The following is a 25,787-nucleotide window of genomic DNA, read 5'->3' on the forward strand; positions in this document are numbered from 1 at the left end:
ACTCTGTGGGAGAGTGACTGCGCGAGTGTGTGTCTGTGACAGAGAGAGTTCTTTTATTATTATTATTATTATCTTGTCCCTAATCTACGGACCAGCTGCAACTACCAATCCTTCATCTTTAGGTTCAATTCATCTCTCTCAGATCATTACTACTACTACTACTTGACATTTCTAAAGCGCTACTAGGGTTACGCAGCGCTGTACAATTTAACATAGGACAGTCCCTGCTCAAAGGAGCTTACAATCTAAAGGACAAATGTACAGTCAGTCAAATAGGGGCAGTCTAGATTTCCTGAAAGGTATAAAGGTTAGGTGCCGAAAGCAACATTGAAGAGATGGGCTTTGAGCAAGGATTTGAAGATGGGTAGGGAGGGGGCTTGGCGTAAGGGCTCAGGAAGTTATTCCAAGCATAGGGTGAGGCGAGGCAGAATGAGCGGAGCCATACTGGGAAAAGACCAAGGGTCCATTGAGTCCAGCATCCTGTCCACGACAGCGGCCAATCCAGGCCAAGGGCACCTGGCAAGTTTCCCAAATGTACAAACATTCTATACATGTTATTCCTGGAATTGTGGATTTTTCCCAAGTCCATTTAGTAGTGGTTTATGGACTTGTCCTTTAGGAAACCGTTTAACCCTTTTAAAACTTTGCCAAGCTAACCGCCTTCACCACGTTCTCCGGCAATGAATTCCAGTTTAATTATGCGTTGGGTGAAGGAACGTTTTCTCCGATTTGTTTTAAATTTACTACACTGTAGTTTCATCGCATACCCCCTAGTCCTAATATTTTTGGAAAGCGTGAACAGACGCTTCACATCCACCTGTTCCACTCCACTCATTATTTTATATACCTCTATCATGTCTCCCCTCTGCCGTCTCTTCTCCAAGCTGAAAAGCCCTAGCCTCCTTAGTCATTCTTCATAGGGAAGTCGTCCCATCCCCGCTATCATTTTAGTCGCCCTTCTCTGCACCTTTATCAATTCTACTATAACTTTCTTGAGATGGGGCGACCAGAATTCCTGTATCTTGTTTTGATTATTCAGTGGTTCCTGGGGTGTGTTAACTTTGTATTCCCCGCCGTTCTTACGATTTGAAATGTGGTACGGTTTGGCTCCTTTTCCTTGCTTGAACAAGATACAATTTCCTTAAAAACGGGCCCTTTCTTTCTGGAAGGACACCTGAGCGTGATACCACAGAGTCGATCGCAGGAGCAGGCGCGCGCCGGGAAGCCACACATCCCGCATCTGATCTCCTGTGCAGCTGTTTCCGGTGCGGCCAGCGTTCGGCTATTTCCGGTAGGGCTCGGAAAGCGCTCGGTTACTTTTGGTACGAGAGGCGCTCTACTATTTCCGGAAGCGTTCGAGTGAACGCAAGGAACGGCTGGGAGCGGTGCGTGCTGCTGCTTGCTTACTTGCTGATTTTTAAGGATTGTGCGTGTCTCTGGAGACATGGCGTCGCCTTCGCGGAGGCTGCAGACGAAACCTGTCATCACCTGTCTGAAGAGTGTCCTGTTGATCTTCAGCTTCATCTTCTGGGTAAGAGACGAGAGGCGGAAAGAGCGGAGCGCTGTGCGTGTGCAGGGGGAAGAGCTGGGAAAGACCGATCTGCCTGAAAAGTCAGACAAAGGAGAATGGATCTGAGCTGGGAGAATAGAAAAGGGCTCAGTTGCTTGTGGCTAAGAAGAGAAGGATTAAACGGGCCACTGTAGCTGCCGTGTTGGGTCAGCTGAATAGCTGAAAATGAGAGTTGTTTTTGATTGCTTTTTATTGCACTAGCTTTCCAGTTACGGTGGTTAGCCAAATGAAAATAGATTACCTGCAGCTCGTTTGTCTCCTGTTATGCATATAGGTGGGGAGAAAAAGGGCTACAGACTGTGAATGGACTGACAGACAGATTGTTTATAAATGGGTGAAGAGCAAAGGATACACTTTGTGTACACACGCATCACTGATTACTTATAGTCCATTGGAAGGAAGGGCTTTCAGTGGCTTGTACGAACTGGGTTGAAGCTTTTGTACGACTTTTCGTGGAGAAAAAAAAAGCCTTGTTACGTAGATTTTGCTAGACTGTTTGCCCTTTTGTGGTTGACCCTCTAAAACACATTGGTAACTTGGTAGGAGTGTGTGTGGGATTAGGTTGCGTTTGTAGTCTGTGGCTTGGTCACGACCTTTAAGGGTGAATTAAGTTGTAAACTGATCAAGGTGATTTGATGAATGCACACAGAACATTTTTTTAAAAAAGCATGACTCTTGATTTGTGCCCCATGGGTAAGGAGATAATTATTCAAATGAACAGTATTTTATTTACAGAAAATACTTTAGTTTTGTTTATGCTTTTATTAAAGATTTTGATAAGTCCAGATGATATTTCTGAAGTAGTGCAGCAGATAAGATACTGTATGTGCTTTGTAAGCAGCATGACTGGAGAAATGCAGTTGTCTGATTCAGAAATGGTTCAGTGCAATCTTAAGAGCTCTTTCTGTTCTTCTGTATCTACATAGCCAAAGGGATTCTGTAGCACAACAGAGAAGCAGAATGGCTGCCCTGTATACGGGAGAAGTTGGGGAAAGTCAAACATCAAAGTTATGGAATGTCCTGAAATAAGAGTTGAAAAGCAGATTAAAAAGAACCTTAAACTGGAAGAGGCCTGCCCCAGATGGGAGTCAGCCAGTTTTTAGCTAAAAATGCCATGTACTGCAAAAATTGATCAGGCATCCAAACTTAACAGGAAGAACCTTTCACTCAAAGGGAGATTAAAGTAATGTTCCCAAAAATTACAGAAGAAAAGGAAGTAGGGGGGACCAACAAAAAGTAGAAAAAGTAAATCTTGGAGTCAAACAAAGTTTATAATAATAATGAAAAAAAAAAAGCAAGCCACCAGGCCTACCTAATACAAATCCCCAAAAGCAGTAGGAGCTCAGAAGGAGGACTCGACCTCCCCCCCCTCGCCGCCTCAGTGCAGCCACCAGCATCAGAAGTCCCAACAATCTGAATGGCTCTAAACACAAGTGTTTGTTGTTGGGGGGTTAAATAATCCTCAAAAGGAGATTATTGGTGTAAGTGATTTCTCAGCTAAACGCTCCAAAGAAGTTTAGCACTGTGTTGAATCCTTAATTAAACTCCTACTGTTTTGGGGGATTTGTTTTATGTAGACCTGTCAGTTTACTTTTTAATTGTTTTTTTTTTTTATTATAATAAACTTTGACTCCAAGGTTTTCTTTTTCCTATTTTGTTGGTCGTCTCCTTTTCTTCTGCTTTTTTTTAGTAGGGGATTTTTTTTCTCCTTTTTGGTGTTTGTTCTAAAAATTACAGACACATAACTTATCTACCTACAATCTATATAAGCTGCCCACTACTATATTTACATATATGATCATATTGACTCTAAATACCTCATGGCAAGAGCACAGAAGGGCAATAAGAGGAGAGCTTATGGAACCAAATACTAGTTAATGCCAAATAAAATGCCATCATGGCCAATGCTAAGAAAAACAGAAATCTGTCTAGCATGGATTAACTGTAGGAAAGCCTTGGATAACATCCTATATTACTAGATAATAAAGTGAAGGGTCATGGTTTTTATATACTGCCTTTGTGGTACAACCAAAGCCATTTATATTTATTATATGCAGGTACTTTCTTTGTCGCTAGTAGGCTCACAATCTAAACATACAAAATAAACCCTGAATTGATAGAGTACATCAAGTTCACCATGAAAGCATGTCAAACCACATTCCATCTGAAGTGTGGACAGTTTTGATTCCTAACATCAAGATCTAGTAAGAAATATTTCAAGAAGGTTCCCTGATACCATTCTTGTTTTATATGACACTTAGGGCCAGATTCAGTAAATGGTGCCAAAAATTAGGTGCTGGGAAAAATTGGAGCTCGGCAGTGTTCTGTAAAGGTTGCTCAGGGATGAGTGCTCTTTACAGAATAGTGTGTAGTGCTGATTCCCGTGATTTAATACCAACTGATATAAATCCTGGCACGTAAGTTGAGCACGCATTCTTGAAATTCTTCAAGGCTGCACACAACTTTTTGGATCACTTCTGACCCTCCCATGGCCGTGCCCCCATTTGTGATGTGCACTATGGGATTTGGGTGTGCCGTGTTATAATAGTGAACAGCCAGATGTGGTCACAAATCTTGATTTATTGTTAGCATCCACTTATTGACTATTAATGACTCGTTAACCAATTAAGTTGCTTGTGTATCTCGGGACCACACTCGAATTTTGGCACACAAATTTGAGTGGAACAAGCAGACCAGAGGGAATCGGCAACACAAATAGTGGTGAAGCAGTAAAAGTGTAGAGGGCTACAGATTTTACTGAGGACCCGACACTGCCTGTGTTTCGGCTGTTGCCTGCATCAGGGGTCGTAGATTTGACAGCTGTATGAAACTCTTGGGTCAATCACATAGTCACAGTGGTGATGCATCCACATACACGGTAATGCTTCCTGCAGTACGAACATCAGCGAAAAAAAATTTGAGCAGCCTTTATAGAATTCGGAGGTTAATTCATTGATTAACTCCTTCGGCTGTTGATTTCATCGTAGTCCTAATTATGATAATGGTGTAGAAGCTACATCACACTTACTGTTTCAAGATGACTTGATGCTGTATAGTTCTAGTGACCATAAATTAACAGAACAACTCTGTGTAGTGAAGAGCTTCTCAGATGCCATCAGAATGACTCTTGGCTTGGATAAATGTCCTAAGGCAACCTTAACATGGAGAGCAGCGACTGCCCTTACTTGGCGTGCCACAATTTATACCAAGCCCTCTATCCTTATAGCCAATTTTCCCCACACAATTTAACCTATTCGGTCCCACACCTATAGTTTAATTAGCTTGACTCTCTATTATGCAAGTAACAACATTAGCAATCCATGACAAAAACAAGACAACAATATGGAGATAAACAGACCGTAGCTTCTTTTATTTACAAGGAACGTAAATCGAACATAATTACGCTCACCGGAGTGTGATAAAAGTAGCATGGAACAAAATAATATGAACAATCAAAATTGCTACCCACCATGGAAGCTAAGCAGCTTGTACTTTCATCAGGTTTGCATTGTTTTCAGCCTTGCCATTGCAGCTAAGTCTTCTGGAAAACCATTAAGGACCTCCTTACTGCTAAGTCATCGGACCCAAAATAATATCTTAATTTCACCGCCAAATGAAATTAAGGAGGGCTATTTGTTACTCCACAAATAGCCAACTCTGCTGAGGTTCCCACCAGCGGCAACAATGAAAACCTGAAAGTAACAAGTGCACACAGAGAACAGGAAAGAAAAAACGAAACAGTGACTGAACCACAACCCCGTGTCCCCTTAACGGCAAAGGGAGGGGTAGGACACTGCTTCTGAGGAGAGAGGGAACTGGCCATTGCACCTCAGGGCGCAGCTAATAATCCTTTCAATACCTAGATATAATACTGGACTCACAACTTTCATTTTCTATTCAAATTTCTCATTTTTGCAAGACAGAATTTTGTACTTGGACAACTACGTTCAATCCGGCGGTTTCTCGATCATGATTCTTTCCACACAGTCATTCTATCCTTATTTACTACAAGACTCAACTACTGTAACATAGTCTACCTAAGCTTGGAGCTTGTAAATCATTCCTTTCATAAAAAACTACAGTCCCTCTAGAATACAGCAATGAGATTCCTGTGCCACACTCGTTGTTCTGACCATATCTCTTCACTGCTTAAGTTGTACCACTGGCTTACAGTTAAGCAGCGTATTCTTTTCAAAGTCCTTATGCTTAATTTCGAAGCTTATAGGTCTGGCACTCCGCCTTATCTAGAATCCCCCACTATCCCCTCAACCTGCTGTGTCCTCCGCTCTTTAAATGACTACCGGTTAGTTCTTCCCAGCCCAAAAAACAATGCCACCCTCGAATCTACTAGACATTGAGCTTTCTATTTTGCTGCACCTGCTCTGTGGATCTCTTTACCCTTTTTCATATGATCTGAACTTTCTTTACAGAAACTTAAACCTCTGGTTAAAGTCTGGCTGTTTCTTCAAGCCTTTTCTGTTCCTTAGGGTTGGGTTCACTGGAGTTTTGCTCCAGATTAACTATAACCCTTCCCCTGAGTGTTTTCCCCTTCCTTCCTTCCTTCCTTCCTTCCCTCCCTCCCCCCACCATTTAGGTGTGTATTTGGTCTTTCTTAGTTAGCAAAGGTGGTATAGAAAGTCTGAATGAATAGTTAAATATTCCTCCTCCAGCCAGTAAAAGCCACGCACAGGATGGGCTTTCCTTGCCAAACAGAGTTTCAACAATTACAGCCCAACTGGGGCTAAGGAATTGACCAGCAGGACAGCACAAAGTTCCCCCCCCCCCCTCTGAATGAGCCACCCAGCATACAGCCAACCTGGGCAGCGCTACCCCTTGTTAAGGTGGGGGCTCATGATGTGGCTCTCGCCCTGGAGTCTTCTTACAAGTAAAGCAATCAAAACTTGAAAACATCCCTCTCTGATTGAATTTGAATAGGAAGATGTATATAAATGCATAGGAGTAAAAGAAGGAGCCCCAATATAACGTAAAAGCTGAAAAAAAAAAGATTAGCAAAGAATATTACAGGTCATTCAAATCAATATGGAAAAGTGCATTAACATCCCAGAACAAAATACAAGCCAGCAATTCCCATATTCTGATTCAGCTTTGAATTGTAAACTGGCCTCTTAAAAGATCTTGGAAAAACTCCTCCATGCCCATTTAAACTCTTTATTGGTCAAAGTACATTACATTGTACCAGCTCAATAAAAAAAACGTATAATGAACCAAACAGAAAACAGATCCAAGATAAATTACAACACCTTCACCAGATTTTTTAATGTTGGCAACTGAATTCTTTCCTTCCCAAAGATATAGTGGAATTAGAAAACGTTCAAAGAAAAGCGACTAAAATGATAAAGGGGATGGAATTCCTGTCATTTGAGAAAAGGAAGAGGTTAGACCTCCAGCTTGGAAAAGAGACAGCTGAGAGGAGATATGATTGAGGTCTACAAAATCCTGAATGGTGTAGAAAGAGTAAAAGTAAATCGATTTTTTTAACGCGTTCCAAAAGTACAAAGACTAGGGGACATTCAAGGAAGTTACATGGAAAATACATTTAAAACAAATAGGAGGAAATATTTTTTCACTCAATGAATAGTTAAGCTCTGGAACTCTTTGCCAGAGGAGGTGGTAACAGCGGTTAGCGTATCTGGGTTTAAAAAAGGTTTGGACAAATTCCTGGAGGAAAAGTCCATAGTCTGCTATTGAGACAGACATGGGAAGCAACTGCTTGCCTTGGGATTTGTAGTATGGAGTGTTGCCACAATTTGGGTTTCTGCCAAGTACTTGTGACTTGGCTTGGCCACTGTTTGGAAAACAGGATACTGGGCTAAATGGACCATTGGTCTGGCCCCTCTTATGTTCTTATAATAGTCATTTGCCCCTTCCTCTTCCTCTTAACTCCCTCTGCTCTACCCACCCAAATCCATGAGTGAACATCGTGCCATCTAAAGCTAGCCAACAAAACTTTCCTTCACGTTCGAATAATGTAACCAAGTAATATTCCATGCCAAGACGGTGCATTCCCTGAGCGGAAGGAGGACTGGGCCTTGGAAATTCATTTAACATCTTATATATCCCCTACAAGCCCCAAAACTATCAAAAGTGGTGTAATTCAAGTACATATAAATAGGCTTGGAAGCATATGATAGTAACCCTAAAGGTGTAATCTAACAGTGTCCTCAGATCCAAATATGCAAAAAGTGTATTTCCATCGTTAAAGTTTGGCAAACATTCCAACAAGTAGAATGATTAATTGAGAATCCACCAGTATATATAGGGAAGGAAGCAACAGTTTACCAAACAAGAGGAAAAGGGGGAAATGGGACTTGATATACCGCCTTTCTGAGTTTTTTTGCAACTACATTCAAAGTAGTTTACATATATTCAGCTACTTATTTTGTACCGGGGCAATGGAGGGTTAAGTGACATGCCCAGAGTCACAAGGAGCTGCATTGGGAATCGAACTCAGTTCCCCAGGATCAAAGTCCACTGCACTAACCAACAAATGGCAAATGCATAAATATCACCAAAAAATGGGAAGAAAAATATAAGTGGTAGATGAGAAAGGTAAAGAACCTACATAGTATTAAATTCCCATCTGATTGTCAACATATAATGATATTTCATTGAGTCTCTTTTAATTTTATTCCCCCCCTTATGCGCTTAAAAATATATGCATAGGGACGTGCTGATATGTTTTCTTAGGACAATCACTGATTCGAGGATTCAAAAATCTATTAAAAAAAAACTGTCCAGGTATATAATCACGGCATGTTTCCCATGAAGTGTAGTAAATGCCTCCAAGTGCCACTTTTTATAACATTTTCTGTGGGAAAACCTTTTTGAATTTTTAGAAAAGGCTTTCACTTAGCTTGCCCAGGCACAGTCCTCCCGCAGGAGTACACCGATGCATAAATTTGCATGCTATTAGTTTTGATCATTGGTGTGTTGTTTCCCTGTGCTGTTTCATACATATATGCAGACGATGTCATGATCTACATCCCATTCAAACATGACCTAAAAGAAATCACCAACGAAATCAACCAAAGCTTCCAAATCATGCACTCATGGGCGGATGCATTCCAACTAAAACTCAAATGTCTTATAATCACTTTGCAACACAAATAAATTCTCCACCATAACCACCCCAAACATCTCTCTCCCCGTCTCAAACAATTTGAAAATTCTGGGTGTCACCATTGACCGAAATCTTACACTTGAAAATCATGTGAAGAATACAACTAAGAAAATGTTCCACTCTATGTGGAAACTCAAAAGAGTAAAACCTTACTTCCCAAGAGCCATCTTCCGGAATCTGGTACAGTCAATGGTATTAAGTCACCTGGATTATTGCAATGCACTTTGTGCTGGATGTAAAGAACAGACCATCAAAAAACTTCAAACAGCCCAGAATACCGCAGCTAGACTCATATTTGGGATAACAAAATATGAAAGTGCAAAACCCTTGAGAAAGAAATTACACTGGCTCCCACTTAAAGAACGTACCACGTTCAAGATCTGCACGATTGTTCATAAAATCATTTACGGAGTTGCCCCGACCTACATGCTAGACCTAGTGGATCTACCACCCAGAAACGCAGAAAAATCTTCCCGCAGCTTTCGCAACCTACACTTCCCAGTTGTAAGGGACTAAAATACAAACTAACTCACGCGACCAGCTTTTCTTATATGGCCACACAGCTATGGAACGCACTTCCAACCCACCTGAGAACGATCAACGAATTAACTAACTTCCGCAAATCTCTGAAGACTTACCTCTTTGACAAAGCCTACACGCGAACCCATAACTAACCATAACACAACACCCTTCCAACTTTAGGCAGAATGTTTCTCTCTACAACTTCTTGATCAAATTCTCTTGTCTTCCTTGACTTCTTTGTAACACCAAATGTATACTTCATCCTGTATGGCGATGCCACATTGAGCCTGCAAATAGGTGGGAAAATGTGGGATACAAGTGAAAATAAATAAATAATTTTACAGTGATGTTCAGAACAGTGCAAGGGAAACTGATCATTGGGTGGGGGGGGGGGCATAGCTGCTGAGGGCCAGAATGTGCCAGCTAGTCTGAGCCTGCTGAAGCAAGAGGCATTTAAGCTATATGCGCTACTTAAGTGCTGAGTTGTGTACAACTTAACAACTGTATTGTTTTTGTAAGAATGGGTGCTCACCTTACCACACTGTTAATGAAATGCTATGTTCACATTAAAGGCCTTAGCTATTACCCCTCAGTGCCAGGCCCTGGTGGCTTAATGCTGGATATTTAATTTGCTATTCTGAGGGCAGAGTAAGGTGCTAGCTTTAGTGAGGTTGCCCTGCCAGTATGATGTATCTATGACTCTTCCTTCTCCTGGGTGAAGTAGGTGAGCATAAAGAGGACCTCCCTCCTGACCCCTTATATATATTTTTAAAAAGTGTCTGAGTGAAAGGATTGTAGGACAAATTCCTACGCACATCCTGGAACCCCCCAGAACTGCCCACCTTTATATAATTTTGTTCAAGCATCAACTTTTTTCTTTCTTTCTTTCTTTCTTTTGGGAAAAATCACTGCTTGGATTTTAAATGCTTAACAGAATTGTATTGAAAAATGTACTTAGTACCTTGATGTGGGGTGTTAATGCACTTTAGTCTTAATACTAATGAATGTTCCCCGGTGTACGTCTTTTTATAAAGGAAATATACAAAAGTATTTTCTTTCTTTAAAGGAATCCAGTTGGACTGGAAGGAGGAAAGGCTTTTTACATCCTTTCAGGGCTGAATGTTAAGTGTTACTACAGCTGGCATGTATATGTTCATTTATATACTGTACCTCTGCACTAGTTGGTCCGTTGTCAGGGAAGGGGCCAGTCATTACTGGGGTGCCTTGAACAAATTTAAAACTTTTGCAGAGAAAGTATTCATATTACCATGTCTTTCTGCGTGCATTTTTCTGTCTGTATGCTTTTTTACACACTCTGATCATTTGCATGGTTAGTTTACTGCATTGGGAGTACAGTGTGTTTTAGTATCCATTAAGTTGTGCTGATTTTTCGTTGAATTATTCATGCACCGCTTATTACAACTGCATATGGGGGGAGGGGGAGAAAGAGGCTGTCCATTGTCACTTGAACACAAAGTAAAACATATCATCCAAAGGAAGGGCAGTGACTGAGCTAGTTCCCGAGATCAGCTGAAATACTGAATGCATTTGAAACTCTTCTGTATGAATGGTGGATTAAGCAGGTAATCTGTTCTGTTCTCTTTTCTTCTTCTGCTTCCTAAGCCAGGGATAGTTCCCAGGTAGGTACGTTTGGTGCTTGCATTTGATTCTGTGAACAAGGTGACTCCGCTTTTCTGTACTACGTTTGGGGTTCAGATAAGTCTGTTCTGTACCAGCCAACCACACCCCCACAAGATCACCAGGTGGTAAACACATAGGAGAGACTTGCCGGAATTGTGAGCAGCTCCTTAAAATTGTAAGCAGATTTTTGGAGCTTGTTGTCCTTAGCTGAATGAGATTCCCGCAGTGGGGTGACAGGTGTGTGCTCTTGTCACTGTGACCTTGTTCATGTGTTTGAGAAATCTCATTGTGCTGTATCTGATCTGGGCTAAAAAGGCTAAAGTCCAGAGTTATAGCAGTGTTTAGTCCTCCTATCCTAGAACAGATGAGATGTATCTCAGTAGCTGTGCCTAGAGAATGAGGGGGGGGGGGGGGGGGGGGGGACAAAGTTTGTCTCCGCCCCACCCCATCCCCGCAGGTTCTGTCTCCGTCCTGTCCCTGTGGGCTCTGTCCTCATCTGCAGAAGCCTCAAACACATGATTTTATATTTAAATCTTTTTATTTTAATATATAGAAAGGAACAATATGCTGTGCAACAGTTGTGTATAAATTACAAATAGAGAACAATAATAACAATGAGCAGCTATAATAACCCTCCTTCCCATCACCACCCTCTACCCTTCCAACCCCAACAATAGGTGATTTCTACTACACCAAGGAATCCTAATTCACACTGTTAAAATGTCCAAGGGTATAAAATACAACCCGTTCTATATGCCCTAGAGGGGAAAAATATGCCCTATAAAGTACTGTTGTTTTTTAAATCTGTGGATAAATAAGAAATCATCAACAATCTCAGGATTCAATCTAGCTCTCCTGTCTTCCACAGTCCTTCCTGGAATAGAAGTTGTCTTCTTAAAAGATGTGCAGGTAGCAGGATGTACAGGATCTCCCATGCAAATTTTGCTAGTTGTGGCCAGTATGTTTGCTTGTTTTTCCAAAAAATCTAAATATCTTTGTAGGCATCACTTAAACATAAATAACAGTCCAGTTCATTAACAGGCTTCAAAGTAGAAAATGACACTGGGACAAAGTTTGTCCCCTGTCCCTGCCCTGTCCCCGCGAGCTCTGTCCCTGTCCCCATCCCCACGGTTACTGCGGTTCCCTGTCCCCGTGTCATTTTCTAGCTGTGCCCTTTCCTCTTTTATGCCACTGTCGCCATGACTCTGTTCTCCCCCCTCCCCCCAACTATGCCTTCCAGGCCCCGTCTTACAGTTCATACCTTCTGATGAAGGTCACATGATGTCCTCTAGCTTTCTCTTGTCCTTTATAACTCAGAAAATGTCTGAATGTAAACTGTTATTTGTCTAGGTGCTGAGAAAATAGTGGATAGGTGTGACATGCTGTAAGGCTGAACATTAGTGTTGCATAAGCTGTGTGGGACAGGGTGTAACAAAGTGTTGGCGTTAGATGAGGCTCTGAGGGACAGGACATAACTAATTACTTTGGACGAATGTGTAACAGTCTTTATTTAACTCACACCTTTTTCATTGGTAGCTCAAGGTGAGTTACATGCAGGTTCCCCTGTCCCTGGAAGACTTTTATAATCTAAGATTTTGCTTGAAGTATTAGATGATTAAGTGACTTGCCTAAGGCCACAAGAACTGGCTATGGGATTTGAACCTGGGCATCCTTGGTTCTCAGCCCACTGCTAACCACTGGGCCCCTTTTCCCCTCCCCGAGTGCACACTGGTGTGAGGAGAGCTCTTGAGTGATGGGATCTTAACTGTTGGTGGGTGTGTAAGTGCTGATGGTACTAAGCTGTGACTGGTTCTTATCTGTGCTTTTAGTTCACAGGTGTTATCCTGCTGGTTGTCGGCGTGTGGGGGAAGGTGAGCCTTGAGGTGTATTTCTCACTATTGAATGAACAAGGCACCAAAGTCCCCTTCGTGCTCATTGGCACTGGTACTGTTATCGTCCTCCTGGGGACTTTTGGCTGCTTTGCTACCTGTCGTGGAAGCACATGGATGTTAAAACTGGTAAGTGGGTGAGGTCTGACAAAGAGCTGAGCTCAGTTTACTGTTTCCTTGCCCATATGCTGGGGGTATCTTGTAGATGTCTATACTGTACACAGGTTAATGACCTGAGCGTGACAATTCTTAATGTTCTTATGAGCACACTGGGATCCTTGGAGGGAATTCTGGATACAGTGAGTCTGTCCTGGGTTCTTCCTGCATATTTCAGTGGAAGTAAACTCATGTTTTTACAAAACATTGACTGCAGGTTGCTTTTAGGAAGAGGTTTCACAGTAGGTACAGAACCTTCTTCAGCTGTATCGCATCAAAGTGAGACAGAACAATACACCTATAACTCTCTTTTTTGTTAAATAATTCCCATAGGATTGTGAAACTGCAATCTTGAAGGGCTGCGGAGTGATAACCTGTAATGAATATGCATGAGCGAGATTTCCATGTGCTGCCTCAGTTGCGTGCAGATACGAGCACTTGGCTAGTTTTCAGGATATCCTTGTGTTGCAACCCTTTGGTTTGTAGTTTGAACACCCTGATTATTTGTTTGTATTATGTTTCTGATGGAGTGTGAAAACAGCTTTCTCCTCATATAATGGATATTTTTGGTTTCTGGACATCAGAAGTATGCCAGAATGAAGCGTCCGCTTTACATGTTTGTTAATGTGAATGCTCACTGTGCTTGCAATAGGTGTGACGCTGTATTACCTTTTGCTGTGCTTTGGCATGCAGTAAATAATATATCGGCTGTGTTCAGCTCCACACCATGCAGTATGTACATTAACGCATTAAGGGCCCTGTTTACTATGGTGCGTGTTTTTAACGTGCCTACACTCAGCACACGCGCTAACCATGTAGGCGCCTGTAGGGATATTGTAGGCACGTACATGGTTAACGCATGTTAAAAATGTTAACACACCTATAAGGCTGCTTAGTAAACGGGGCCCTAAAGCTGGCACTGTCTTAATATCAGAGTCATATGCATTGTACAACAGTTCATGGAAATTGTGATACAGAGATCTCCGTAGCCATATGGATCTTGGAGCAGCAAAGACTGGTGTCAGGTTGTGGTTTTTTAAAAATTTTTATTACACACAGCACAGAAGCAAGTACAAGGAAACAGAACTTAAAATCCAAGAATTACATAGAATATTATAAACCACAGAAAATAAAAATGAGCAACGAATTGTCGTCATGCAGGAAAAGAGGTGATTTTAAATTAATACCCGTGTCCCCCCACCACCACCATGGTTGTTGTCTCTTATCCAGAACAGGACTAGGTGGTACATAAGTATATAAGCATAAGTACATAAGCACCGCCATACTGGGAAAAGACCAAGGGTCCATCAAGCCCAGCATCCTATCTCTGACAGCGGCCAATCCAGGCTTCAAGAACCTGGCAACTCCCCCCCCCCCCCCCCCCCCCCCCAAAAAAAAAAATTTTTTTTCTTTAATAATGTTCAATGGATTTTTCCCTCAGGAATCTGTCCAAACCCCCTTTAAATTCCGTACGGCCAGCTGCTGTCACTACATTCTCCGGCAACGAGTTCCAGAGTCTAACTACACGCTGAGTAAAGAAAACCTTTCTCCTATTTGTTTTAAATCTACCATATTCTAGCTTCATCTTGTGTCCCCTGGTTTTGTTGTTGTTTGAAAGTGTAAACAAACGATTCACATCTGCCTGCTCTAATCCGCTCATTATCTTGTAGACTTCTATCATATCACCCCTCAGCCACCTTTTCTCCAAGCTGAAGAGCCCTAACCTTCTCAGCCTTTCCTCATAGGGAAGTCGTTCCATTCCCTTTATCATTTTCGTCGCCCTTCTCTGCACCTTCTCTAATTCCTTTATATCTTTTTTGGGATGCAGCGACCAGAATTGGACACAATACTACATTCCCTTTGTGCATATGCGTTAAAAAAAAAATGTTACTACCATATGGTCCCCACACTTACACCCTGTTAGATTGGTGGCAGGTTGTAATACTGTTAAACTAAAATAACACTTATTTATGGTACTTCAGGACCATAAAGTCAGAGCCACCCAGAAGCAGTGTACAAATTTTAAAATGTAATACAGAGGAGAGAGAATGAACAAACTCAAAAATAATTATCTAAGGAGGAGGCTGTATACGAAGGCCAGAGATTATATGAGTGGTGGTTTCAGGTGTGAACATTCCAAGGATTCATCAAGATGCTTCTCTGGATTATCTTGGTTTCTGGGCCAAAGACATCTTGTCCCTTTCTGATTTGGGATTTCACTTGAACCAATTTTGTATTTTTTTAGATTTGGAAAAACGGTTTGGACTTTTAACACGATGTGTACAGAATGAGACTTCTATTCAGAAAAACTGCAGTAAAAATGTATTTATTTATTGCATTTGTATCCTGCATTTTCCCACATATTTGCAGGCTCAATGTGGCTCACATTGCTCCATCATGGTATCATCATGACTGAATAAACATATGCAATTAGTAATTAGGAAACAAGGGAAATATAGTGTATAACGTAACATCTATAGAGAGAACATTTATGGAATAGCAGATGAGACGGTGCTTTAGTAAAGTTCAAATGATGGATCATTATGGTATGTTCTGTTAAAGAGGTGGGTCTTCAAGGATTTCCGAAAGTTGATTAGGTCATGTATTTTTTTCATGGCATTTGGCAGTGCATTCCATAGCTGCGTGCCTATATAAGAAAAACTGGATGCATGTGTCAGTTTATATTTTAGTCCTTTGCAGCTTGGGAAGTGGAGATTCAGGAGTGTACGAGATGATTTTTTGGAGTTCCTGAGTGGTAGATCTATGAGGTCTGACATATAGACCGGAGCATCTCCATGAATGAAAAATTAAGGGCCCTGTTTACTAAGCTACGCTTGAGTTAGTGTTAGCATGCATGAACCGTGCAGATGCCCATAATATTCCTGTGGGCATCTACATGGTTAGTGCACTCTAAAAATGCTAGCACACCTTAGTAAATGGGGCCCTTAATGAGAGGAGCAAAATCAAAACCAAGATTGGAAAAGTGTTCACTATGAAATACCTACAGTTTCTAATGGTGTCTTTTACCCCCAGTGGAGTGTGTATGTGTGTCCTTATTCTGCAGCTCATCCTACTGGTTTCTTTTAGGACAGCGAGAAGTTACATGCATTTTTTTCCCAGCGACCACTGCATATATGCATACATTCTCTCACGGCCAGAGGTTTATGTGCACAAACTGCCTGTGCAGGTGGAGGAGGACACAGATGCACATCCATTAGCAGAAGCCCAACACATTTCATAGCACTTCACTCTAAATTAGGGATTCCCAACCTTTCGAGTCCAAAGCACAGCCTGTGGATCAGGTAGCAGGAACATTGAAGAGGACTCTTGTGGTAAAATATGCTGGGGAGCCACTGAAAGCCCCTCCAGAGGCTGCAAGGATGCAGAGAAGGTGCTGTGTCAGCTGCAGAAACCAGAGCACTTCTGGTTCTGCCTTTTAATTTCCACACTCCAGGTCCACATTTGGTCAGAAGAGAAATATGCGAGTGTACACCTGCTCGGAGGGGAGCTTGTGCACATTTTACAAGCCACCACTTTTGTTCTGTAAGATGCTGGTCTGGGTCTAGAGTCCTTCCCAACCCAGTCCTCGGAACAACTCTAGGCCTATCGGGTTTCCAGGATATCCACAATGAATATTCATGAGTTAGATTTGGTCATGCATAATCATTGTACATATCCTGAGATTCCGATGGGGCTAGGTATGCCCCGAGGACTGGGTTAGGAATGGTCAACGCACCACCTCACTTATTCTAGTGGTAATACAGTTTGTCAAAAAAAGAAAACCACTTATCTTGCAAACAGCTGACCACTTACCTTGCAAACAGCTATCCGGCACTATATAAGCCACATTGAGCCTACAAATAGGTGGGAAAATGTGGGATACAAATGTAACAAATAAATAAATGCTCAATCATTTGGTTACGGTGGTTCTTCAAACCGCATATACATGGGTAGATACAGCGCGAAATAATGTTTCTTTTAAACCCTGACGTGGATCCAGGTTTCACCCATTACGGCTTCTTCAGGGGTACCTAAACAAAATAAGTTTGTATTCATGTTGCAAAAAAAAAGAAAAAAATATTTTAACTAACTACTCTGAGTCGCTGGTGTGACAGGACAACTCCTGTTTCGTGGCATCTTGGAGAGCTAGCAACGCCAAGCCTCCTTTTGAACTTGCACATACTCAAAATCACAGTAATGATGACCAGTCAGCTTCTGTGTTGAGTCCATTAGGGTGAACAGTAGCCCAGTGATTGATAAATCAATTCTCCGTTTGGAATTAACGCTTGGGATACATTTTCACCTCTTAAAAATCGAATCACCTGCAATGAATATGTATGAGAGAGATTTGCCTATAATGGAGGTAGTAGGCCTGCAGTTCTCTCTTATGTATATTCATTAGGGATATTCTGAAACCCTGACTGGCTGGTGTCCTCCAGGACAGGTTTGAGAGCCACTGTAGATCTCAACAACACCTAAGAAGGAGAAATGGTCCATATCAGAAAATTGCAGGGAAGCCTGAAAATGGTTGCATTTGCTGCTTTCTGGTGGCAGGGCCGCAGAGAGGGGGGGAGGGGGCAAAATTCCCTGGGCCTGGGCCTCCAAGGGGGGGGGGCCGGGGTCAGGCCGCCGGCGCTGCAGTCCGCGGTCTCACCTGCCTGCCTCCACGGCTCCGGGCCCCCTTCCTTCAAAGCAGCAGTCGCAGATTGCGTCTCTTCTGGCCTTCCCTCCCTGTGTCCCGCCCTCGCAGAAACTGGAAGTTACATCAGATGAGGGCGGGACACAGGGAGGGAAGGCCAGAAGAGACACGATCTGCGACTGCCGTTTTGAATGAAGGGGGCCCGGAGCCGTGGATTGCCCAAGGCCCTGCCTAGTCTCTTGGCAGCCCTGTCTGGTGGCCATATTTTTTCCAGCAACTCAGATTATAAATGATGCCCTCTCGCACAGTTTATCTGTCTTGGGGAACTTTGATCCTAATCAAATATGATATCTTAGAGGCATACCCTGCCAGTGGCAGGCTGCCACACCTGTAAACCTATTTTTAAGCAGCTGAGAATTTCCTCCCCTTTTCACTATGTGCCAAGGCTGGGATTTGCTCAGTAAAAAAAAAAAAAAAAAGGTAGGAGCAGAAGCCAGCTCCATTGTGACATCTGCTGTCCAATATCAAGCTTGGAAAGGCAAACACAGTCTGTGGTGATTGCAGCAGGACTGTGTACATTTTAGTGTGCATCTGTTAGCCTGCAGGATGTGTTCATCACAGGAATTACTCAGAGTTTGTGAAGGACTTGACCAGATTCTGGCTTGTAGAAAGAAATATGGCCCAGTCACTGAAGCGGCTTAATCTCTCCAGGCACAGTGCTATATTGTTCAAAGTTCTCCAGGCACTTATCTGCTCATGGTTTAGGGACCATCCTGTAAATTGAAACTTTGAGTGAGACAGAAACTCTCCTTTCCCTGCTATTAGGACTTTTCTGTCATGTTACATGATGTAAAGCTGCGATGCACACAGATATGAATTGTACCACTGCTCTGCTTCCATTGCATATAGAGATCTGCCTGTATGGACACCTGTGTGTATGTGCTGTCTCTCCTGTGTGCATGGACAGGACATTGCCAAGCAGATGCCTCTGCCTGCACCCCTTAGACATTCCTTCCTTCTTCCTGCAGTGGAACGGGTAGATGTGAAATGTCTGTTTACGCTTTCCAAAAATACTTGGACTAGGGGGCATGCAATGAAGCTACAAAGTAGCAAATTTAAAACAAATTGGAGAAAGTTTTTCTTCACTCAACATTGTAATTAAACTCTGGAATTCGTTGCCAGAGAATGTGGTAAAGGCAGTTAGCAGAGTTTAAAAAAGGTTTGGACGGCTTCCTAAAGGAAAAGTCCATAGACCATTATTAAATTGGACTTGGGGAAAATCCACTATTTCTGGGATAAGCAGTATAAAATGTTTTGTACTTTTTTGGGATCTTGCCAGGTATTTGTGACCTGGATTGGCCACTGTTGGAAACAGGATGCTGGGCTTGATGGACCTTTAGTCTGTCCCAGTATTGTAATACTTATGTACTTATATGTGTACATCTCTAGAATGCTCAGCTGGGTCCCTCTTCCAAGAGCCTGTGTTCCTTGTCATCAAGCAGATGAAGCCATTACGTATGGGTTGTGTCCATCAACCAGCAGGGGGAGATAGAGAGCACTCAACTTTTCACAGTGCCTCATGGCCAGCCAGCTCCACTGCCTCTTCAGTATTCTCTATCTCCCCAAGCAGGGTGGCTGCAGCTTCTTCGAGCTCCATCAAAAATCTGCCTGGGGGTGGCTCCTGGCTTGCCAGTTGTTAGCCAGGGTGTTAGAGGCTATAGCAGCTTCACTTTGAAGGCACATAGGTTAGCCCTTTCCCTGCCTTACCCATGCCCCCGTGGACGTGGACATATTAGCTTGCTTTTCCCTGTCCTTTCCCACTCAGTGGATGCAGGCACATTGGTTCGCCTTTCCCTGCCTTTCCCACTCATGTGAGCCTCCGTAGTTCTTATTACCTCTGCTTTCCTCACCTCCTTTGATTCTTCTATGGGACCGGAGCTGTGATACTCGGTCCGATGAGATAAGAGTGTTTTCTAACTCCTCCGGGGTGGGCCCGCGATCGGGGCGTTTTTGGCGCGAAACCGCCATTTTGAATTTTCCCGCTGTTTTCGGCGATGGCTGCAGAGAATGTAAAGCGCTGTTCCCGGTGTGGCAAGCGCAAATCAGCAGCGGGGCTCTGTAAATCGTGCTATACAGGTGTAAGAGCCGGCCCGAGCATGGCGAGCGATGATTCTTCCCGCTCAGAGCTGGCAGCGGACGACATTTTGAATTCTCCACATGGCGCGGCCTCCGTAGAGACGGAGAGCCCTGAGCCCGGGGGGGGGGGGGGGGGGACCTCGAATTCAGGCTATTCAGGGAGCGGCTAGCCCCGGACAGGATCTGGGTGCCCAGGGCGAGTTTTTCTCCCCTGATTTTGTGTTATTATTCCATAAAGCATACATGCTGAAAAGAGCTCTCCCTCAAGGGTCGTCTGAGGCCCCTTCTATTGTCCCCCCCCCCCCCCCCCCCCCCCGGTGGATTCTGGCCTGGGACTGCTTGCTAAGGCTATTTTCCCTGATAATTGGCATAAAGAAAAGTGTAGAAGGGCTAATTCCCCTTCAGATTGTGATGCACCTCCTCCTCCCCTCCCCCCCCCCCCCCCCCCCCCCCCCCCCCCCCCCCCGTGGTCAGGCTGTGAGGATTCGGAGAGTTCTGGCAGGCATCGTGGTCTGAGGAGCCAGAGTCAGGTGCTGAATTACCACAGAATCTGGATGATCCCTCCGCGGTGAGGATTTTCCACCGTAATGAGCTGCCAGCGCTTATTTCAGATGCCCTACAGGTCCTTTCTATTGAAGAGCCTGACAGTGGCACGGCCTCTTCTGTGAATCCTAGGATGGCTAGTACCAAAAAGCCTGCTCGAGCCTTTCCTTTGCATGACTTTATCCAAGAGCTTATTTCCGCTCAGTGGGCTGACCCCGAGGGACCTTTGAAAGTTTCCAGGGCTATGGGGCAATTATACCCTCTGCGTGATGAGCATTTGGCTCGCTTTGCAATGCCTAAAGTAGATGCCCTAGTCACTGCGGTGACAAAGAGAACTACCCTCCCTGTGGAAGGAGGAGTTGCCCTGAAGGATATACAAGACCGTAGGCTGGAAGCAGCACTTAAACGGTCCTTTGAAATTGCAGGTCTTACTGTTCGGGCGTCTGCCTGCAGTTGTTATGCTGCTAGAGCCTGCCTGGCGTGGTTGCAACAGGCAGTGGAACAGCCCGGAGATGGAGCGGAGCCCTTCTCGGATGAGGCTCCACGGCTGGAGTCGGCCTTGTCCTTTTTGGCTGATGCCCTTTATGATATTGTCAGAGCTTCGGCTAAACAAATGGCAGTAGCAGTGGCGGCTCGCCGTCTTATTTGGCTACGACATTGGGCAGCGGACATGGCCTCTAAGCAAAGGTTGGTGAAGTTGCCCTTTCAAGGCCTTCTCCTATTTGGTGAGGAGTTGGAAAAAAAATTGTTAAAGGCCTGGGAGATCCTAAACCCCAGCACTTGCCTGAAGATAAGCCGAGGCCTTCCTCCAAGGGCCAGGCGGTGCACTCCTCTTATAGACCTCGCTTCCGTGAAGCTAGAAGGTACCGCCCGGGGCATTCTGCTGGGTTCACTTCTCGTGCCCGTTTTTCAGCAGAGGAACTCCTTTCGCTCAGACAAGCGTTCCGCAGCCACCGGCTCTAGGCCTGGAGTTCAGGGGCGACCCTCTCAATGATGGTGCGCCGGCCCCCTCCTCGCTTCCTGTCATCGAAGGACGTCTTTCCCTCTTTGCCGAGGAGTGGGCCAATATTTCCTCAGATCAGTGGGTTCTGGACCTGATCAGAGATGGCTACAGAATAGAATTCAACGCCCCAGTAAGAGACGTGTTTGTGGAGTCCCAATGCGGTTCTGCCGCCAAACGGGTGGCGGTAGAGGAGACTTTGCAAGGTCTGATTCAGTTAGGGGCCGTGTCCCCAGTACCTCCCGCCGAACACGGCTACGGCCGATACTCCATCTGCTTTGTGGTGCCGCGAAAAGGTGGGTCTTTTCGCCCTATTCTGGACTTAAAAGAATTAAACAAGTCCCTGAGAGTACAGCATTTCCACATGGAAACCCTGCGCTCTGTCATTGCTGCGGTACAGCCAGGAGAGTTTCTCACGTCTCTAGACCTGAAAGAAGCTTACTTGCACATACCAATTTGGCCCCCGCACCAGAAGTTTCTGAGGTTTGTGGTGTTGGGAAAACATTTCCAGTTCCGGGCCTTGCCTTTTGGCTTCGCCACAGCTCCCTGAACCTTTTCGAAGGTAATGGTGGTGGTAGCTGCTTTGCTCAGGCGAGAAGGTATCAGGGTTCACCCGTACCTAGACGACTGGCTCATCAGAGCAGTCTCTGTAACAGAGAGCTATCAAGCTACAGTTAGAGTGGTCTCAGTACTTCAATCTCTAGGCTGGGTCGTCAATATGGCCAAAAGTCACCTGACCCCCTCGCAATCTCTAGAATATTTGGGGGCCAGATTCGACACAGACTCGGGCTATGTATATCTACCCGAGCTAAGGCGGTGCAAGCTTCAGAATCAGGTCCGTCTGCTCCTGAGGATGCCCCGCCCGCGAGCTTGGGACATTGTCCAGCTGCTGGGATCGATGACAGCCACATTGGAAGTGGTGCCCTGGGCAAGAGCGCACCTGAAACCTCTACAGTATTCCCTACTTCAAAGATGGTCTCCAGTTTCTCAGGATTATCAATGCAGACTTTCTTGGCTCCCTGCGGCCTGACTCAGCATGGAGTGGTGGCTCTCAGACAGCATGCTGCGGCGAGGAATGCCCCTGGTGCTCCCCGATTGGTGTCTAGTAGTGACAGAATAAAAAAGTAGCACATATTTATCTTCTTGGGCAGACTGGATGGACCGTGCAGGTCTTTTTTTGCCGTCATCTACTATGTTACTATGTTAGATGCCAGCCTGAAGGGCTGGGGTGCACATTGCAAGGGGAAGCATGCCCAGGGTCTATGGACACCCGAGGAGTCAGAGTGGTCCATCAACCGCCTGGAGTTGAAAGCAGTGTTTCAGGCACTTCTGGCCTTTCAAGTGACCCTGGAAGGATTGGCTGTCAGAGTGATGTCGGACAACACGACAGCAGTGGCCTACATAAATCGACAAGGCAGCGCTCAGTGCAGAGCACTGGCCGCGCAGGCCGAACAGATTTGCCACTGGGTCGAGCTACATCTTCAGTTTCTGTCGGCAGCTCACATTGCAGGTCAGAGCAACGTGCAAGCCGATTATCTAAGCAGGCATCAGATCGATCCAGCAGAATGGGAACTAGCAGACGAAGTATTCCTGCAGATATGTGCCAAATGGGGCAAGCCCCTGATGAATCTTATGGCGATAAGTTCAAATGCCAAAGTCCCATGCTTCTTCAGCAGACGGAGAGATCCTCGCTCGGCAGGGTTGGATGCCTTGACTCAGCCCTGGCCTCCGGGCCTATTATATGTGTTCCCTCCATGGCCCTTGATAGGGTGCGTGCTCCTGCAGATTTGGCTGCACCCAGGAGAAGTGGTCCTCATCGCCCCGGATTGGCCCAGGAGGCCTTGGTATGCGGACCTCTGACAGATGCTAGTGGAGGCTCCCCTTCCTTTACCTCTGGTACCGAACCTGTTGTCACAGGGCCCGGTAGCCATGGAGGACGCCTGCCGCTTTGGTCTTATGGCATGGCGATTGAGAGGGCGCAATTGAGGGACAAAGGCTATTCAAACACAGTCATTTCCACTCTCCTGCAGGCCCGCAAGCGTTCCACTTCCGTGGCTTATGCCAGGATTTGGCACCAGTTTGAGTCTTGGTGTGCTTCAAAAGCGATCACACCCATGTGGGCTCCTGTCTCGCCGATTCTGGACTTTTTGCAGGATGGTGTACAAATACGCTTGGCCTATAATTCCCTGCGGGTGCAAGTGGCAGCGTTGGCCTCCCTTTGTGGTAAGGTTAAAGGTGTGTCTTTAGCTGCTCATCCAGATGTGGCACGGTTTCTTAGTGGGGTGCTTTGGCTCTGGCCTTCCGTGCGAGCACCCTGTCCAGCTTGGAACCTGGGGCTAGTTTTGAAGGCTCTGCAGGCTTCTCCTTTTGAGCCGCTTCGGCGAGCATCGGAGAAAGATTTGACACTAAAGGCCGTTTTTCTTGTGGCCATTACTTCAGCGAGACGGGTGTCAGAGCTCCAGGCGCTGTCCTGTAGAGACCCATTTCTGCAATTCTCAGAGTCCAGGGTCACGGGGGTCATGCCTAAGGTGGTTTCAGCGTTTCACCTAAACCAGCCTATTTTCTTGCCCTCCTTTGATAAGGAGGAGTTTCCAGAATCTTTTGGGCAGTTGCACCTGTTGGATGTGTGCAGGACTCTGCTGCAGTATCTGCGAGTTACTATCTCTTTCAGGATCTATGATCATCTGTTTGTTTTGCTATCAGGTCCTCACAGAGGGTCTCCAGCGTCTAAAGCCACTGTTGCCCGCTGGCTCAAAGAAACTATCTTTTCAGCTTATCTGCTTGCCGGCCGGTCTCCGCCTGTAGCCTTTAAGGCGCATTCTACCAGAGCGATTTCTCCCTCTTGGGCTGAAACTGGAGCACTCTCTCGTCAAGAGATATGCAGTGCAGCAACATGGGCTTCTAAGCTCTCTTTTGCCCGACATTACAGGCTGGATGTGGCTGCTAGGAGGGATGCGCATTTTGGAGCACAAGTGCTAGCGCGTGGTGTGACCTGTTCCCACCCTATATAGGGATTGCTTTGTTACATCCCATACGTAATGGCTTCATCTGCTTGATGACAAGGAAGGGAAAATTAGGTTCTTACCTTGGTAATTTTCTTTCCTTTAGTCATAGCAGATGAAGCCATGAGCCCTCCCTGTATGATTGTCTGTATGCTGTGAATCTGTTTCAGGTTCTGTTCTTGTTTCCTGAAGTTCCTTCCTTGGGAGAAAGTTGGAAAACAGTCTTCAGGATTCATGTTCACTTATAGGAGGATGAGTCCATTCCCTCCAGTTTGTTTTGGAGGATGAGTTTATTCCCTCCAGGAGGATGTGTTCATTCCCTCCTTTTGAGTTCATGCCCTTGTTAAGGGGTCATCGTTCGCTGTGAGGAAAGTTCATGTTATTCCCATTGCGGTTTGCCATACTGCTTTGGAAGCTTCAAATACTGAAGAGGCAGTGGAGCTGGCTGGCCATGAGGCACTGTGAAAAGTTGAGTGCTCTCTATCTCCCCCTGCTGGTTGATAGACACAACCCATATGTAATGGCTTCATCTGCTATGACTAAAGGAAAGAAAATTACCAAGGTAAGAACCTAATTTTCCCTTTTTTGTTTCTTTGGAATTCTTCCTTCTATCACTACACGGGGATTTTTTTTTTCAGTGAAGTGACTTCCCAGGTCTTCCTTGAATGAAATGCCATCTCTAGCTCCCACCCCTAACAGCTGAAAAGGTAGCTTAGATTGTTAGTGAGGACATATATAAAATCAAAACACATTCGGCCCGATACTCAGACTGCCTCCCACGGTCAGTGCTGAGCCCAGATATTCAATGCTGGGCTGTTCTGGTGACCAGCATTGAATATCTAATTTATTTTTTGCAGCTAAGAACATAGCCGGCGAAGCTGATATTCAGCACTGGCCAGCTAAGTTCATAGCAGCCAAAGATAGACCTGCTATTGACATGGCCAGATTTGGCCGCCAAACATAGCCAGCGAAGTTCTAAAAATTGGTGGGTAGCCAGTTATATTATGCGATATAACCAGATATCTGTTAAGTGGGAGACAGCTGGCTAGTGCTGTTCCTGACTGGTTAAATGGTTTTTAATATCAGCCAAATTGTATAAAGTACTGATTTTTAAGGAGTGTTTGCTTCACGCACCTTTTTCTTTGGTTGTCAGGGCCAGATGTACTAAACTTAATGAGCCATTAACGAGCAAGTAGTAAACCCCAGCATGCACTAAAGGCCATTTTCCAACGACGGTAGCAGCTAAGGAAACGGAATGCAGATGAGCAAATTGTGTAGAAACCCCATTGTAATGAGATACACTAACTTTTTCCGATTGCCTTAACGCTGGAAAATCTAGCGAGAGGTCTGTACCTGTCGTTAGGGCTGCGTGGGATTGAAATGTTACAAAAAAAAAATTGGGGGAAAAAGTGCTCGACCTGGAAGTCTCACAGCGCGTTTAGCTCAGCCCCCCCCCCCCCCCTCGAGGTCGTCCTTCACTATATGTATAAAAAAAAAAGACGAGCTGTGCCTATAGATGTCCTTTATGGACGTCCTTCGTCCCCCCGA

The 25,787-nt window shown here is 44.7% G+C and overlaps 1 protein-coding gene across 1 annotated transcript in view; it reads left to right on the forward strand.

Moving 5' to 3' along the window:
• Positions 1-1,335: 1,335 nt before the first annotated feature.
• TSPAN6 (tetraspanin 6) overlaps positions 1,336-25,787 on the forward strand; it is a 45,901-nt gene continuing 21,449 nt past the window's right edge. The window contains exons 1-2 of the mRNA XM_030209783.1: positions 1,336-1,531; positions 12,704-12,892. Of these exons, the coding sequence (XP_030065643.1) occupies positions 1,445-1,531; positions 12,704-12,892 (276 nt within the window). The 5' untranslated portion in view covers positions 1,336-1,444. The remainder of the gene's footprint in view (positions 1,532-12,703; positions 12,893-25,787) is intronic.

This window comes from Microcaecilia unicolor, chromosome 7 (assembly GCF_901765095.1).
Source record: "Microcaecilia unicolor chromosome 7, aMicUni1.1, whole genome shotgun sequence".
NCBI lineage: Eukaryota > Metazoa > Chordata > Amphibia > Gymnophiona > Siphonopidae > Microcaecilia > Microcaecilia unicolor.